The following is a 13091-nucleotide window of genomic DNA, read 5'->3' on the forward strand; positions in this document are numbered from 1 at the left end:
ACACATCCTGTGTACCAACATAAGCAAGAACACTACGATTTAATGGCTAAAATGAGGTACAAGAAACTAACTACATCAAAGACTCTGCTGACATTATGGTGATGCAGTTAAGACAGATTCAGCAAGGGTAGAGTAATAGATCTTTGTTGAATAGCTTATAATGACAAACCAATGAAACGCAGAGACACTTTACTGCTAACAGCATGAGCATTATAAATTAAGGGTTGACTGTTACACAGGATGATCTTAAGTTATGCAATGTGAAAGTTTGATGTACTGTTAGGGTCAGGCTCTAGCATGGTCTGATGATAACCATGCGCACAGCTAAGCTCTTGCACATGTGTAAGGCATAGTGCGGTATCACACCAACACAGATGCTGTCATGAACAGGCATAAACATGCACACTCACACACGTGACTGTCCAGAAAAGCCCAGGTCCATTTGCCACACTGAAACCCATAAGAGAATCATAACCAGACTTACTCTGTAAACATGGAAATGAGCAAGAAATGGGAATGATTTTTTGAGCTTGTCAAAACGACGCATCTTGGGATGTTCAAAGACACATGAAAACCCATAAAATGTCAAGCTCGGTCTAAATGTCCAAGTCTCTTTTGCAGGAGAACAAGATACGAGACGGGAGCCGGTACAGAGAGACCACTCCAGAACTGTGAAAGTCTCCTCGGTTCATAGGTCTCCTCAGCTTGTGCAGCCCATAGACTACATTCCATTGCGAGAAAATCCACATTGAGCTTCTTTAACCAAGTTCAGTTCAGTTTGGGGAACCGTGTGGGGCTAGGCAAGAAAACACAAGAGAGAGGTCTGTTAAAGGGTTAGTGCTCACTTGGCAGCCTAGAAAGAGAGTTTACACTCCACACCCTGGAGTGAGTCAGAAGCAGCGTGAGATAAAGTCCTCAATGTTGTGCAATGAGAGTTTTAAAGTAAAACTGAAAAGAATTTTGAAGAACATGAAGATATTGGAGTCATTTCCCTCAGTTGTCCATCCATTCAGTCTACCAGCTATTAATAGGATGGTTTCTTCTCTCCTCGATTCCCTCACTCAGATGACAGCCACAGTGGAGGTGATAAGAGAAACTGAAGAGCAGCAAATTTGAGAGACAACTCCGTCCCTTAGTCTTTCTGTGGTCTGTTTAGCTAGAAAAGGTGACTTAGCTTTTTTCATCAGTGTGCATGTTTGTCAAAGAGGGGACGTGTTGTTCTGGAGCAGGAGGAGCGTGCAGGACTCTTTTTCTGCTGCGTGCCTGTGTAATTCCTGCAACTCACAAACAGACACTGGGGAAGTGCCCCTTCTCTCTCTCTCTCTCCCTCCCTCTTTCCCTCCATCAGTCAGCCCGTGCCTAGGACAGAGACTCTATGGTATTCGGATGGAGGAGCATTTGATCATGAGCCAAAAGGTCAGATTTAACTGCAGGATGGATAGCTCATTTCCTGTGTTCCTCCCATATGTTGGGCTCTTAACAAATCCCCCTCCTAAACACCACCATATCCACTTCTATCTTTCTCTCTCCAAGCCACCACAACTCTTTTATCCCCCACCCCCTGCTTTCAACTCCCACACGGCTTGACTTTTCTTCATTATTTGGTTTCCAGCATTCTCCTGCCTCAATTCCTTGAGAAATGTTATCTCAACCTCCTGTAAACAAACCCATTCCCAAATTGTTTCTCCTCCCTCATCCTCAACCCTCATCAAATGTAAAGGGGACATTTTGGCTTCATCATCATGAGCAGAATAAACCATTCATGTTTTATTTACATCCAACCCCTCTCCCTCACTCCCCACTGATTCATTAAGCCCATAGACTAAACCAGATGTGCAGTATTTTGAGCTTTAAAACGTACAATGCCAGTTGAGCTGTTTCTATTATTTATTTTTTTGGCGCTAGAGGGAAGATGAGGTGAGCAGGGACAAAGGCAGAAAGCTGGGCCCTGCATATCATAAACAGTCTGCCTCCAATTACTGCCCTGACACAAAGAATTTCCAGCGCAGCTTCACACTGTGCGGCTAATGCAGTAGGAATGTTCTGGAGACTTATCGAAGAGGGGGCTTTATTTAAGAGAGAGACTGCAAAAATCTGGTAATGCTAGCTGTGGATGAAGGAAAGAGTGGGTTCCTGTGACTTAGCTCAGAGATTTGGCTGTAAATTTTAATATGTGTTCTCCAAATCAATATAAATATTTGTAAATAGTACAAAATATGTAAACAAACAAAATATAAGTAATATATACAAAACATCATATTAATGGAATACATGGATTTGTACATTTTAAAAGCTTTTAAAATTTAAAATGTGACAAATGATGAAAAACTAATGATAAAATAAACTATAATTTGTAAAATTAAGTCCCCTGAGAGCATTAGCTGAGAATCGAATGTCTTTCATACAGTATGTAAGCAAAATGGACATTATAACAGAAATATACCCATATGAATCCATACTAAAATCGAAATTGGAATCGAATCAAGAGCTTGTTAATCGGAACTGAATCGGGAAATCGGTTTCAATACCCAGCCCTAATCATGAAGGAACACTTACTTCACTTATTGTCTTCATGTGACCAGATTGCAGCTTTGCACATTTGGACCGGATGAGCTAAGTTCACACTGCACCTCCATATGTAGCACCTCATAGATAAGAAAAATCCACCCTCACTCTCATACCTGCCTTCACAATTCAGTGATGGTGTCAAAAGAGTGCAAGTGCCCAAATCTGGTGATGCAATTAGAGATTCTCAGAATCTGTTTAACCCATAAGCCACTATAACTACTGTACTGCTTGTTCTTCTTAACCAGATGTTTTACTACCAAATGATTTGTTGTATTTGTCCTGTAGATCATTTGTTTCCAAGCTGCAGTGTTCTAACACCCCACCAGAGGGCAGCAACCACTCAGTAGTGCTTGTAACCGGTGGCATTTGAATGGTACCTGAAAACATCTACACATATGACCAGCTCTAGAAGATATTCCACATTTATTCATAAATGAAATATATTACAAATTTAATATGACAGAAATTTAACAGCAGAACAAGAAAATCATAGGTCCTCTGCTTTACATCTAGCTTTCGTAGTGGTGTTAAATAGTCCACATTTACACCCCATTCACATGCACAGAACTGAAGTGACTCCAGAGTACTTTCTCTGTCTCTCATAACCATGATGGAGATGAGCTCAAGACATAGTCTTAACATCACTCTTGTGCCCACTAAGCGGTTCACAACACCTTTGTTGAAGGACAATAGCAGTAACATTAACTGGCTCTTTCAAAACTTATCTGGAAATCTCATAAAAGTCAGAAGACTCTGAAAAATACACGCTTGAACATCGCTAAAGAGACAACCACATACTTCTGTTCAACAACAATCCCATGGTGCTGTACAATTCAGCTTTGTGAATGTTAATGAATATACAGCTGAGTTCACCAGTACTCCACTTTAAAGACAACATAACTGCTGTAATGTATTTAATAATATTTCCCAGTGAAACAGGACATTCAATTAGACTTAATGCAGGGCATAACTTTTTTTATTTTATTCAACTGCTGAGTTGACTAGATTGTGAAAAGTGCGATAGATATTTTTTAAAAACAACAACAAAACATCTTAAGAATAACACACACTTACGAATTGTGTGCAAATCCATTTACACCATTTACAAATCCATTTGTGTAAAACCTGGACCCTTCATTAAGCAACTAATCGGGGTCAATTTTGATTTAATAATGTCTTTAATATGTCTTTAATGTCTGTTGATTTGTGTTGGGATCTTTAAATGAGGATACTCACTGATTCCATGTGATCAGTATTTGGTATGTGTGTGATAGTGCATGCGTTTGTAGGTCAGAGATTAGACTCCTTTCACTGAAGTTGCAAGTGAGGATGAGCCCCAACAGACTCATGTGCCCTCTTTCACAATTAAAGACCACTGCAGGGGCTAGGCTTATCACACATTCACCAAGCCCCCTCTTATTATTCATATATGAGAGTGTAACAGCAGAGTCAGAGTGGTTAGAATAAGAAATTAGCATTTTTCACCAACTCAAAACAAAGAGAATCCAGAGGTAAAAACAAAGCTGGACAGGCTTAGACAGGAAAGACCACAAGAACAGGATGATAACTGAAGGAGCAATCACCAAATAGAGGCAAGGAAAGAAAGAGAAAGACAAAGAGAAGCTGATGACTGAGGTGTGAGGTCAGTTTCGGTTCTGCATGACCATGGGCGTGACTCTGTTTTAAAAAGTGGTGGGGACAGTTACAGGGTGTTTGTGTGTGTGTGTGTGTGTGTGTGGGGGGGGGGGGGGGGGGGTTTAAATGAATATAAATTAGGTTATGTGCAGATAATTTCAACTGATCCTTTACTGTTACATAAGTAGTCATTCTTGATGACCATTTCATGTGCTTTAATCTGTTTTTCACATAATTAATTTTATGATTTCATCCATACTAAAGCATCTTCAGGGTTTCTCAAGAGGTGGATGAGGTCATTGTGCTTAGTTTAAGAAAAGTGACATACCACCAACTTTTACTGTTACTGACTTCTTTAAATAGTAAAGCTAATTAAAAAGACTACGGACTAACCCTAACCTAAACCTTACACCTAAAAGAAAGCATGCATTTTCAGAAGAAAAAAATTATTATTTACTTTGATTAAATAATTTTTAGACCATATTTGGGGTTTAGCTAACTTCTAGGGACAATTTTGTCCCTGATGTATAATCAAGTAAACAGACACACACACACACACACACACTTGTGCGACTGATCTATTTGTAACATTCTCACCTTTACCCACACAAACACAAACAAGCTCAGTGATGCATTTTACACACAGACACACACACACAAACACAGCATCCAGAGCAAACAGTGCTTTGTAAACATGCACTGCTAGACTGAGACTGACCGGCCAAAAAAGACAAAAATACATGGGTAAAATACAGCCTTATTCAGCTGCATCTCTGACCTCACACACTCAGATAGAAACAGAGTATCACACATGAAGATTCATCCACATGTGGATTAATGTAATGTCTCACAGACACACTGACACACTTCTAGACATTCACATTTCTAGTACAATGAAGCAACTCCTGAACATCTAATTTTTAATGTATGTGGTTATGTACAGATGGTAAGAAAAATGTCACACGGATGCACCATTAGATACCAAGCATAATCAAAACAAAGGGCACAACAACAAAATTGTTATTGGTTATCTGGATGGTCTGACGACGTTCAAAGAGCTGTAATACCTCATCGTCATCGCAATCGCTGGGCAGACGCTGGTATTCTGCAGTGTCCCCCATGTTAAGTTCAAACGAAGAGTCCAGGCGTGTCGCTCGTGAGCCCTACTGTTCAAATCAACATGTAAGTGGTCTATTCCTCTGCGCACAGGAGACGCCACTAATTTCTGCTCCTCATAACGGGATGCTGACCCTGGTTCCTTGATGCAGTGTCAGTGTGTATTTGTGTGTGAACCCACACTATCTGTTAGAAGAGTTCATCACGTCAACAAGCATTTCCGAATTCTATTGTGCACAAATCAGGTCGCACATCCTCTTTTCCTGAGCTGTTTGTCAATCTGGTTCTTTCAGAGAGTTATTTGGAATGCTCCATCCCTCCCTCTCCCTCTCTCACAAACAGCTGTGTGTGCTGGGAGTTTTTTTTTTAAAGAAGTCCTGATAGCTCGGCCGATACCATGGGCTAATCCCTTGTTATTGTTGTCATGTTTTTCCTCTAATTTCTCCCTCCTTCCCTTGTTTGTTTTTTTTTAAACGCTTTGCTGCCGGTCTCTGCTGCAGCGGTGAGTGGTTGCCCCAGACAACACAGCGGCTATCTCATCAAATGCACTCGCCAGTGAGCGCTGGAGGTTCTCGACCAATCAGAATACACAGTGGCTCTTCTTGATGAGGAGGCTTTAATCCAGCGAGCAAGTGTGCTCAAGAGAGAGAGGGAAGGGCGAAATAGTGAAATACAGAGAATCAGGGCCATCTGGGAGCTCACAGTCCTTGCATTTAGATGGATGAATTAGGGGAGAGGAGGGAGGTGAAGGGTAGCCTGTTTGCCTCCTCCTGTCTCCTGATCTCTTGACACTCTCTCTGAGCAGGCTTAATGTGTGGCCAATCTGCTGTTTTTCAGTCCACCCAACCAGCAGTATTCACTTGTTTGGCCTAGTCTTAACTAGGATACAAAAACAGCCACTGTGTCAGCTTATCGCTCAGTAGTCATGCAGGATAGATTTCTCCAGCACTTCTGGAGAAGTTGGGTTGACATCATGTGTGTTCAATTAAGTTTTTCGGCTACACTTTATTTTACAGTGTCCTTGTTACAGTGTAATTACACAAGTACTGAGTAATATTAATTAACAATATTTATTTACTATAGGGTTAGGATTAGCGTTAATTACATGTAATTATGCATAATTTCCTGTTATTACTATAGTTAATACCTGTAATATGTATAACAAGTACACTGTAAAATAAACTGGTAACAGTTTTTCCATCTAGGACATTTTATCCAGTCTTCCCAAACAGAATTGTTGTTTCCATATGATGCCTAATGTCTCAAGATGTAAACTGTGAGAGAGCCAAACCTTTTTCCACCACCCAGGTGTGAACACAAGATTGTACACATTCTGTTCCTCTGACAATGATCATTGTCACCCTGCCAAGCCTCTCTTTTTCTCTCTCTCTCATGTTCTCTCATATCCATCAAGAGGTTTTCATATGCAAATGTATGGGTCCTGCCTTCCCCAACAAAGCTCATTTGTAACAAACCCATTTACCCATTCAACAACTGGTCAACAGTATGCCAGTTTGTGCTCTTTAAAGGCGCTGCTTCTCCAGATGCATCTGTGCATCTGACCAGCAGCCATATCACCCTGCAGCTTTTGCCTGATTACCCACTGAAGCTAAGCAGAGTTAAGCCTGGTCAGTACCTGGATGGAAGACCTCCTGGGGAAAACTCAGGTTGCTGCTGGAAGAGGTGTTAGTGAGGCCAGCAGGGGGTGCTCACCCTGTGGTCTGTGTGGGTCCTAATGCCCTAATGCCCATGTAGTGACAGGAACACTACACTATAAAAAGGCACCATCAGATGAGATGTTAAACCGAGGTCCTGACTCTCTGTGGTCATTAAAAATCCCAGGACAATTCTCGTAAAGAGTAGGGGTGAAACCCCTGACCAAATTCCCCCCCATTGGCCCTTATAAATCATGGCTTCCTAATAATCCCCATCCATGAATTGGCTCTATCACTCTACTTGCTCTGGTCCACCAACAACTGGTGGTGGTTGAGGAGAGTCCTCTGTTCACAATGTAAAGCGCTTTGAGTGTAGTGTCAGAAAAGTGCTATATACAGGTGCATCTCAATAAATTAGAATGTCGTGGAAAAGTTCATTCATTTCAGTAATTCAACTCAAATTGTGAAACTCATGTATTAAATAAATTCAATGCACACAGACTGAAGTAGTTTAAGTCTTTGGTTCTTTTAATTGTGATGATTTTGGCTCACATTTAACAAAAACCCACCAATTCACTATCTCAAAAAATTAGAATACATCATAAGACCAATAAAAAAAAAACATTTTTAGTGAATTGTTGGCCTTCTGGAAAGTATGTTCATTTACTGTATATGTACTCAATACTTGGTAGAGGCTCCTTTTGCTTTAATTACAGCCTCAATTCGGCGTGGCATGGAGGTGATCAGTTTGTGGCACTGCTGAGGTGGTATGGAAGCCCAGGTTTCTTTGACAGTGCCCTTCAGCTCATCTGCATTTATTGGTCTCTTGTTTCTCATTTTCCTCTTGACAATACCCCATAAATTCTCTATGGGGTTCAGGTCTGGTGAGTTTGCTGGCCAGTCAAGCACACCAACACCATGGTCATTTAACCAACTTTTGGTGCTTTTGGCAGTGTGGGCAGGTGCCAAATCCTGCTGGAAAATGAAATCAGCATCTTTAAAAAGCTGGTCAGCAGAAGGAAGCATGAAGTGCTCCAAAATGTCTTGGTAAACGGGTGCAGTGACTTTGGTTTTCAAAAAACACAATGGACCAACACCAGCAGATGACATTGCACCCCAAATCATCACAGACTGTGGAAACTTAACACTGGACTTCAAGCAACTTGGGCTATGAGCTTCTCCACCCTTCCTCCAGACTCTAGGACCTTGGTTTCCAAATGAAATACAAAACTTGCTCTCATCTGAAAAGAGGACTTTGGACCACTGGGCAACAGTCCAGTTCTTCTTCTCCTTAGCCCAGGTAAGACGCCTCTGACGTTGTCTGTGGTTCAGGAGTGGCTTAACAAGAGGAATACAACAACTGTAGCCAAATTCCTTGACACGTCTGTGTGTGGTGGCTCTTGATGCCTTGACCCCAGCCTCAGTCCATTCCTTGTGAAGTTCACCCAAATTCTTGAATCGATTTTGCTTGACAATCCTCATAAAGCTGTGGTTCTCTCGGTTGGTTGTGCATCTTTTTCTTCCACACTTTTTCCTTCCACTCAACTTTTTGTTAACATGCTTGGATACAGCACTCTGTGAACAGCCAGCTTCTTTTGCAATGAATGTTTGTGGCTTACCCTCCTTGTGAAGGGTGTCAATGATTGTCTTCTGGACAACTGTCAGATCAGCAGTCTTCCCCATGATTGTGTAGCCTAGTGAACCAAACTGAGAGACCATTTTGAAGGCTCAGGAAACCTTTGCAGGTGTTTTGAGTTGATTAGCTGATTGGCATGTCACCATATTCTAATTTTTTGAGATAGTGAATTGGTGGGTTTTTGTTAAATGTAAGCCAAAATCATCACAATTATAAGAACCAAAGACTTAAACTACTTCAGTCTGTGTGCATTGAATTTATTTAATACACGAGTTTCACAATTTGAGTTGAATTACTGAAATAAATGAACTTTTCCACGACATTCTAATTTATTGAGATGCACCTGTAAATGTAACATTCATTCATTCATTCATTCATGCAGTTGTTTTTCTACCTTCCCTTCATCTCCTGCTCATCTCAGATGGCATCAAATTGTTGTGAGCACTAAGGGAGGATTAAGCCTGTATTATGGTATAAAATTATCTCTCTCTCTCTCTCTCTTTTCAATCAACCAGAAAAAAATTGGACCAATAAACGGCATACTAAACAGAAAATTTTTTTGTTACAATTTTTTAAAAATATTATTTTAAATTCCACAACAAAACTCCTTTGTGAACATTTCATAGGGATGGGAATGTCTTTAAAGGGTCATGAAACACTAAACTACATTTTCTGAGATGTTACCAGATTTGTATGTGTTAAACATGATAGAAGACAAAGTATCCATTATTTTTTAATTTTAAGACGAAAGTGGTTAATTTAGGGATTTTTGGCGCTATTTTCATCTTCCGGGTTTAAAATCAACATTGAGTCAACGTCACACGATGGCTGTGTCTCGTTTCGAAGGCTGCGTGCTAGGTTGGACTCGTCCTTTGAAGGCTGCAGTATACCGAGCGTCCTCCTTTAAACAAATCTCGTTTAAACGAGACGGCCTTCACAGGACAAATGGAAACGGAACGGAACATGGCTGCAATGACAGCACGCCACTCTTAAAAAGTGTGAGTGCTTTGAGTGAGAAGGTAACAAAGTTACCTTTGAAAGTTACTCTCCTAAAATTTAGGAGAGTTATAATGATGTAGACAGAAAAGAAAATAGATTTTACAGGTGTACTTTTAGTCTAATACTTTATTTTAATTATATATTCAATATAATTATACATATTATATACTCTGCACCCATCTACTGAAGTACTTCAACTTAGACATTTCTGTTGAAGCAAAGAATTGTGGGTTGTAAATGCCCACGAAGGATACACCTCATGCATCCTCCGAATTCCCGTGAAAGGTCTCATTCGAAGGCAGCATTCCAAGTGTCCTACTCACTTTTATGAAACGAGACAGTCTCGATGAAGTATGCGGCTGACAAATGCGACCTCCGGAGGATGCATCCTTCCAAACGAGACACAGCCGATGTGCCATATCCCTGTACTATAGTGCATCATCACATCATCAGTGTCTCATAAATATTAATGAGACTGCGTGGCCTTATCCTATGAGAACGGGCTGTCTCATGATTATTCATTAAACCACGTGACCAGCGCTTCCAACTCTCAAGAGCCTCGGTGTCAGTTGACAGAGTTAATAGTACCAACGCGAGTCCCCCCAACCATACGCTGCTGACAGAGGGACAGGATAGTCTTTTAATCATTACCAAAACCTTTTAAATGTTCGTGAAGCACACATTTATTAAGATGAGTGTTTTGAGATATGCGGTGAGGTGGACTGTCTCTGACTGGGGCTCACTTGAGACGCGGTTTACATTGATTGTCCCAGACACACAAACCCTGTCGATCCATCCATCCATCCATCCTTAATGTAAGTGTGTTAACTGATCTAAGCACTTATTTGTGAATCAACGTCTTGGAATAAGTCTCAAAAGTTTAAGTGTAAAAATCATTCACATATTTTTAATACAGAGTACATATGGCTTGGCATTTACTTGTGCATTAAATTACAGATATAAAATGACCAGTGTGAGTCTGTGTACTGTATAGTGAGCTTACAAAACAGTGTATACTTATTTGTGCGTTCTTTTATGAGCAATTGTGAGAATCTTTGATGCCGTTAACTGCATTAGTGAAATAATGCTGAGTGACTCGGTCAGACAGTTGTGTTCCTTCTTCCCTCACTCCGATGGCTGTATCTTTTGAAAATGTTTTGAGAACTCAACTGTGCTGAAACAGGCAGTGTTTAGATCCTTAAAAGGGAAAAAACAGATGGCGTTCAACATATTTAGTTAGACTAACTTTGCCAGCTATACAAATTTGACATACTTTATCCTGATAATTAGTAAGAGCAGGCATGGGCAACTGAGATGACCGATTGCTCCCCTCTTTCTCCCCTGCCCTGCCCCACCCCACCCACCCACTAGTGGAGGGAGGGGCCCTTGTTCTCACAGCTGTCCACGCCCCACTGAGTTGCATTTTTCTAAACGGTTATGAGGTGGACTTGAGCTGAAATTGCTGTTTCATGACCCTTTAATTATGCTTTGTCATATAAACAATCTTTAACAGAGGAACCCTCAAATTAGGTGGTTATTCTGGTACAAAAGAAAAAATGTCTTAATTGCAAATTATTAGTGATGTCAGTGGATTAAAATATTTCAATCGTGATTACTTAATCGTAGAATTTTGCATAGTAGATCACAATTACAAATTTTGAAAGTGCTGAAACATGACAGCATATACTTATTTTTCTGTCAAAATACAGTTATTTCATTCTAAGAATAGAATGTAACATTGTTTTATAAACATTTTCCAAACAATGCATTCCACAGTATAAAGATAGAAATGCACTAAAGGAATAGTTTAGGGCTGTCATGATTACTCTATTTAATTCGATTAATTAAAAATATTCCTCAATTACAAAATTGCTGAATCAACAAATTGAAAAGGCAGAAGTGACGCAGTCCACTGACGAGGGTGCAAACACATAACGACAAGAGGTGTTAGCTGTGTGAGGGCACTTCAATTTAGATTTGAAAAATAACATCACTTTAAAAAACAACATCACTTCAGCAATGCAACAGCACTTGAAAAGATGATATCCAGTTTTCACAGACCCGATGAACACAGCACAGCAAGTTCACAAGCATGCATGCAATTTGCGGTGCAGGGTCCAGATGCGTGAGAGAAGTTGAGATTTCATTGTTGCGTGGGACATGCTGAACACAGCAAAAAAACAAATTGGAATACAATCTAAACCTATTCATCTACACAATTGTTTGCAGTATAAGCAACATGAAATAATGTCATAAAATAGACATCCTTCGGAATTGATTAAAAAGTTACAAATGCAGTTACGTAGGGTTGCCCCTGACCAAAGATATTCCTAGTTGGCTAATAGATGTTATTTTAAGCTATTAGTCGACTAGTTGTCGGACATTAATGATATTATTTAATTACTTAAATATATATTTATTTTGGGAGGCACCAGAATATGGTTCGAGTTCCAGGGCTGAGAAAGTATAAGTAACATTGCTAACACTGTTCTACATTACAGAGAAATACTAAACCGTAATAATGAGCCTTTAAAACATACATTTTACAAGCGCACGCACGAAGCGAGCCGCAGCGACACCAGCAAAAGCGGTAATGATTGTGAATGTGTCGGAAAAACCAGCAAGGAGACTGTCTGAACATTTTGTTAATTTAAAGAGAGAAATGCACATTAGGGTTGTGCCGATATACGATCTCGGGGATCGACGACGATGAGAGTGATCGCCAATAGCTGATGCCTTTGACGATGTCAAGACGATATTTAGCTCGTTTCCCATTAATGTATTAAATTATTATTATTAGGCCATTATTATTATCAAATTAATATTACAAATAATTTGCCCGTAGAGACACAGACACGTGCTTAAAGAAACACAATGTATTATATTATTAAGAACAGATGACAGAAAAGCCGTCTATGCGCATGTATGACGCATATGTACGGAGGCGTGCAGTCTCGTGGAACACACAAAAGGTTCTCACTCTTTCTTTGTTTCTGTCTTCTGAATTTTTTATTTTTGCAAGAACAGTATCGTCTACAAGTGCTGCAAATGACCTCAGACATCTCAGCTCAGGAGGTGTTTTAAGTTCAGTTCGCTTTATTGTTGCTTTTGAACACACCGCAAAGACTACACCCAATGGCCAACTTGCACGTACGTTCTGCGCCTACGCAAGAGGAAATAACTCTCCATACCAGCAGGTGGCAGTAGTCTATATTCGTCATTCAAAAAGGGAAACCGGAAGAGCTAGGACTGCGGATATACAAACCATAAACAAAGCAGCGCTTGCTTACCATTTCCCTGAACTTGTGTCGAGAGCTGGAGATAACTGAAACCTCCGATTTTAGCTCTGCTTTTTCCTGTTCAGTTCCACATGCTGAAGGAACTTGTCAGTCCAATCATCCAGAACAAAACAGTAACTACCAAGATTGTATCTCCATAGGGGAACGTCTGGTGATAACACTATACCTCTTGGCAACAGGTAG

At 40.3% G+C, this 13091-nt stretch overlaps 1 protein-coding gene across 3 annotated transcripts in view; it reads right to left on the minus strand.

Annotated features, from left to right (window-relative positions):
- LOC127441474 (activated CDC42 kinase 1-like) overlaps positions 1-13091 on the minus strand; it is a 150771-nt gene that overhangs the window by 78766 nt on the left and 58914 nt on the right. The window contains exon 1 of one of the 3 annotated variants that reach the window (XM_051698937.1): positions 485-1440. The exons of the other annotated variants lie outside the window; for them this stretch is intronic. Coding sequence (XP_051554897.1) covers positions 485-547 — 63 coding nt within the window. The 5' untranslated portion in view covers positions 548-1440. Of the gene's footprint in view, positions 1-484; positions 1441-13091 lie in introns of those variants that run through there. 3 annotated transcript variants of the gene reach the window in all.

This window comes from Myxocyprinus asiaticus, chromosome 5 (genome assembly GCF_019703515.2).
Source record: "Myxocyprinus asiaticus isolate MX2 ecotype Aquarium Trade chromosome 5, UBuf_Myxa_2, whole genome shotgun sequence".
Taxonomy (NCBI): Eukaryota; Metazoa; Chordata; class Actinopteri; order Cypriniformes; family Catostomidae; genus Myxocyprinus; species Myxocyprinus asiaticus.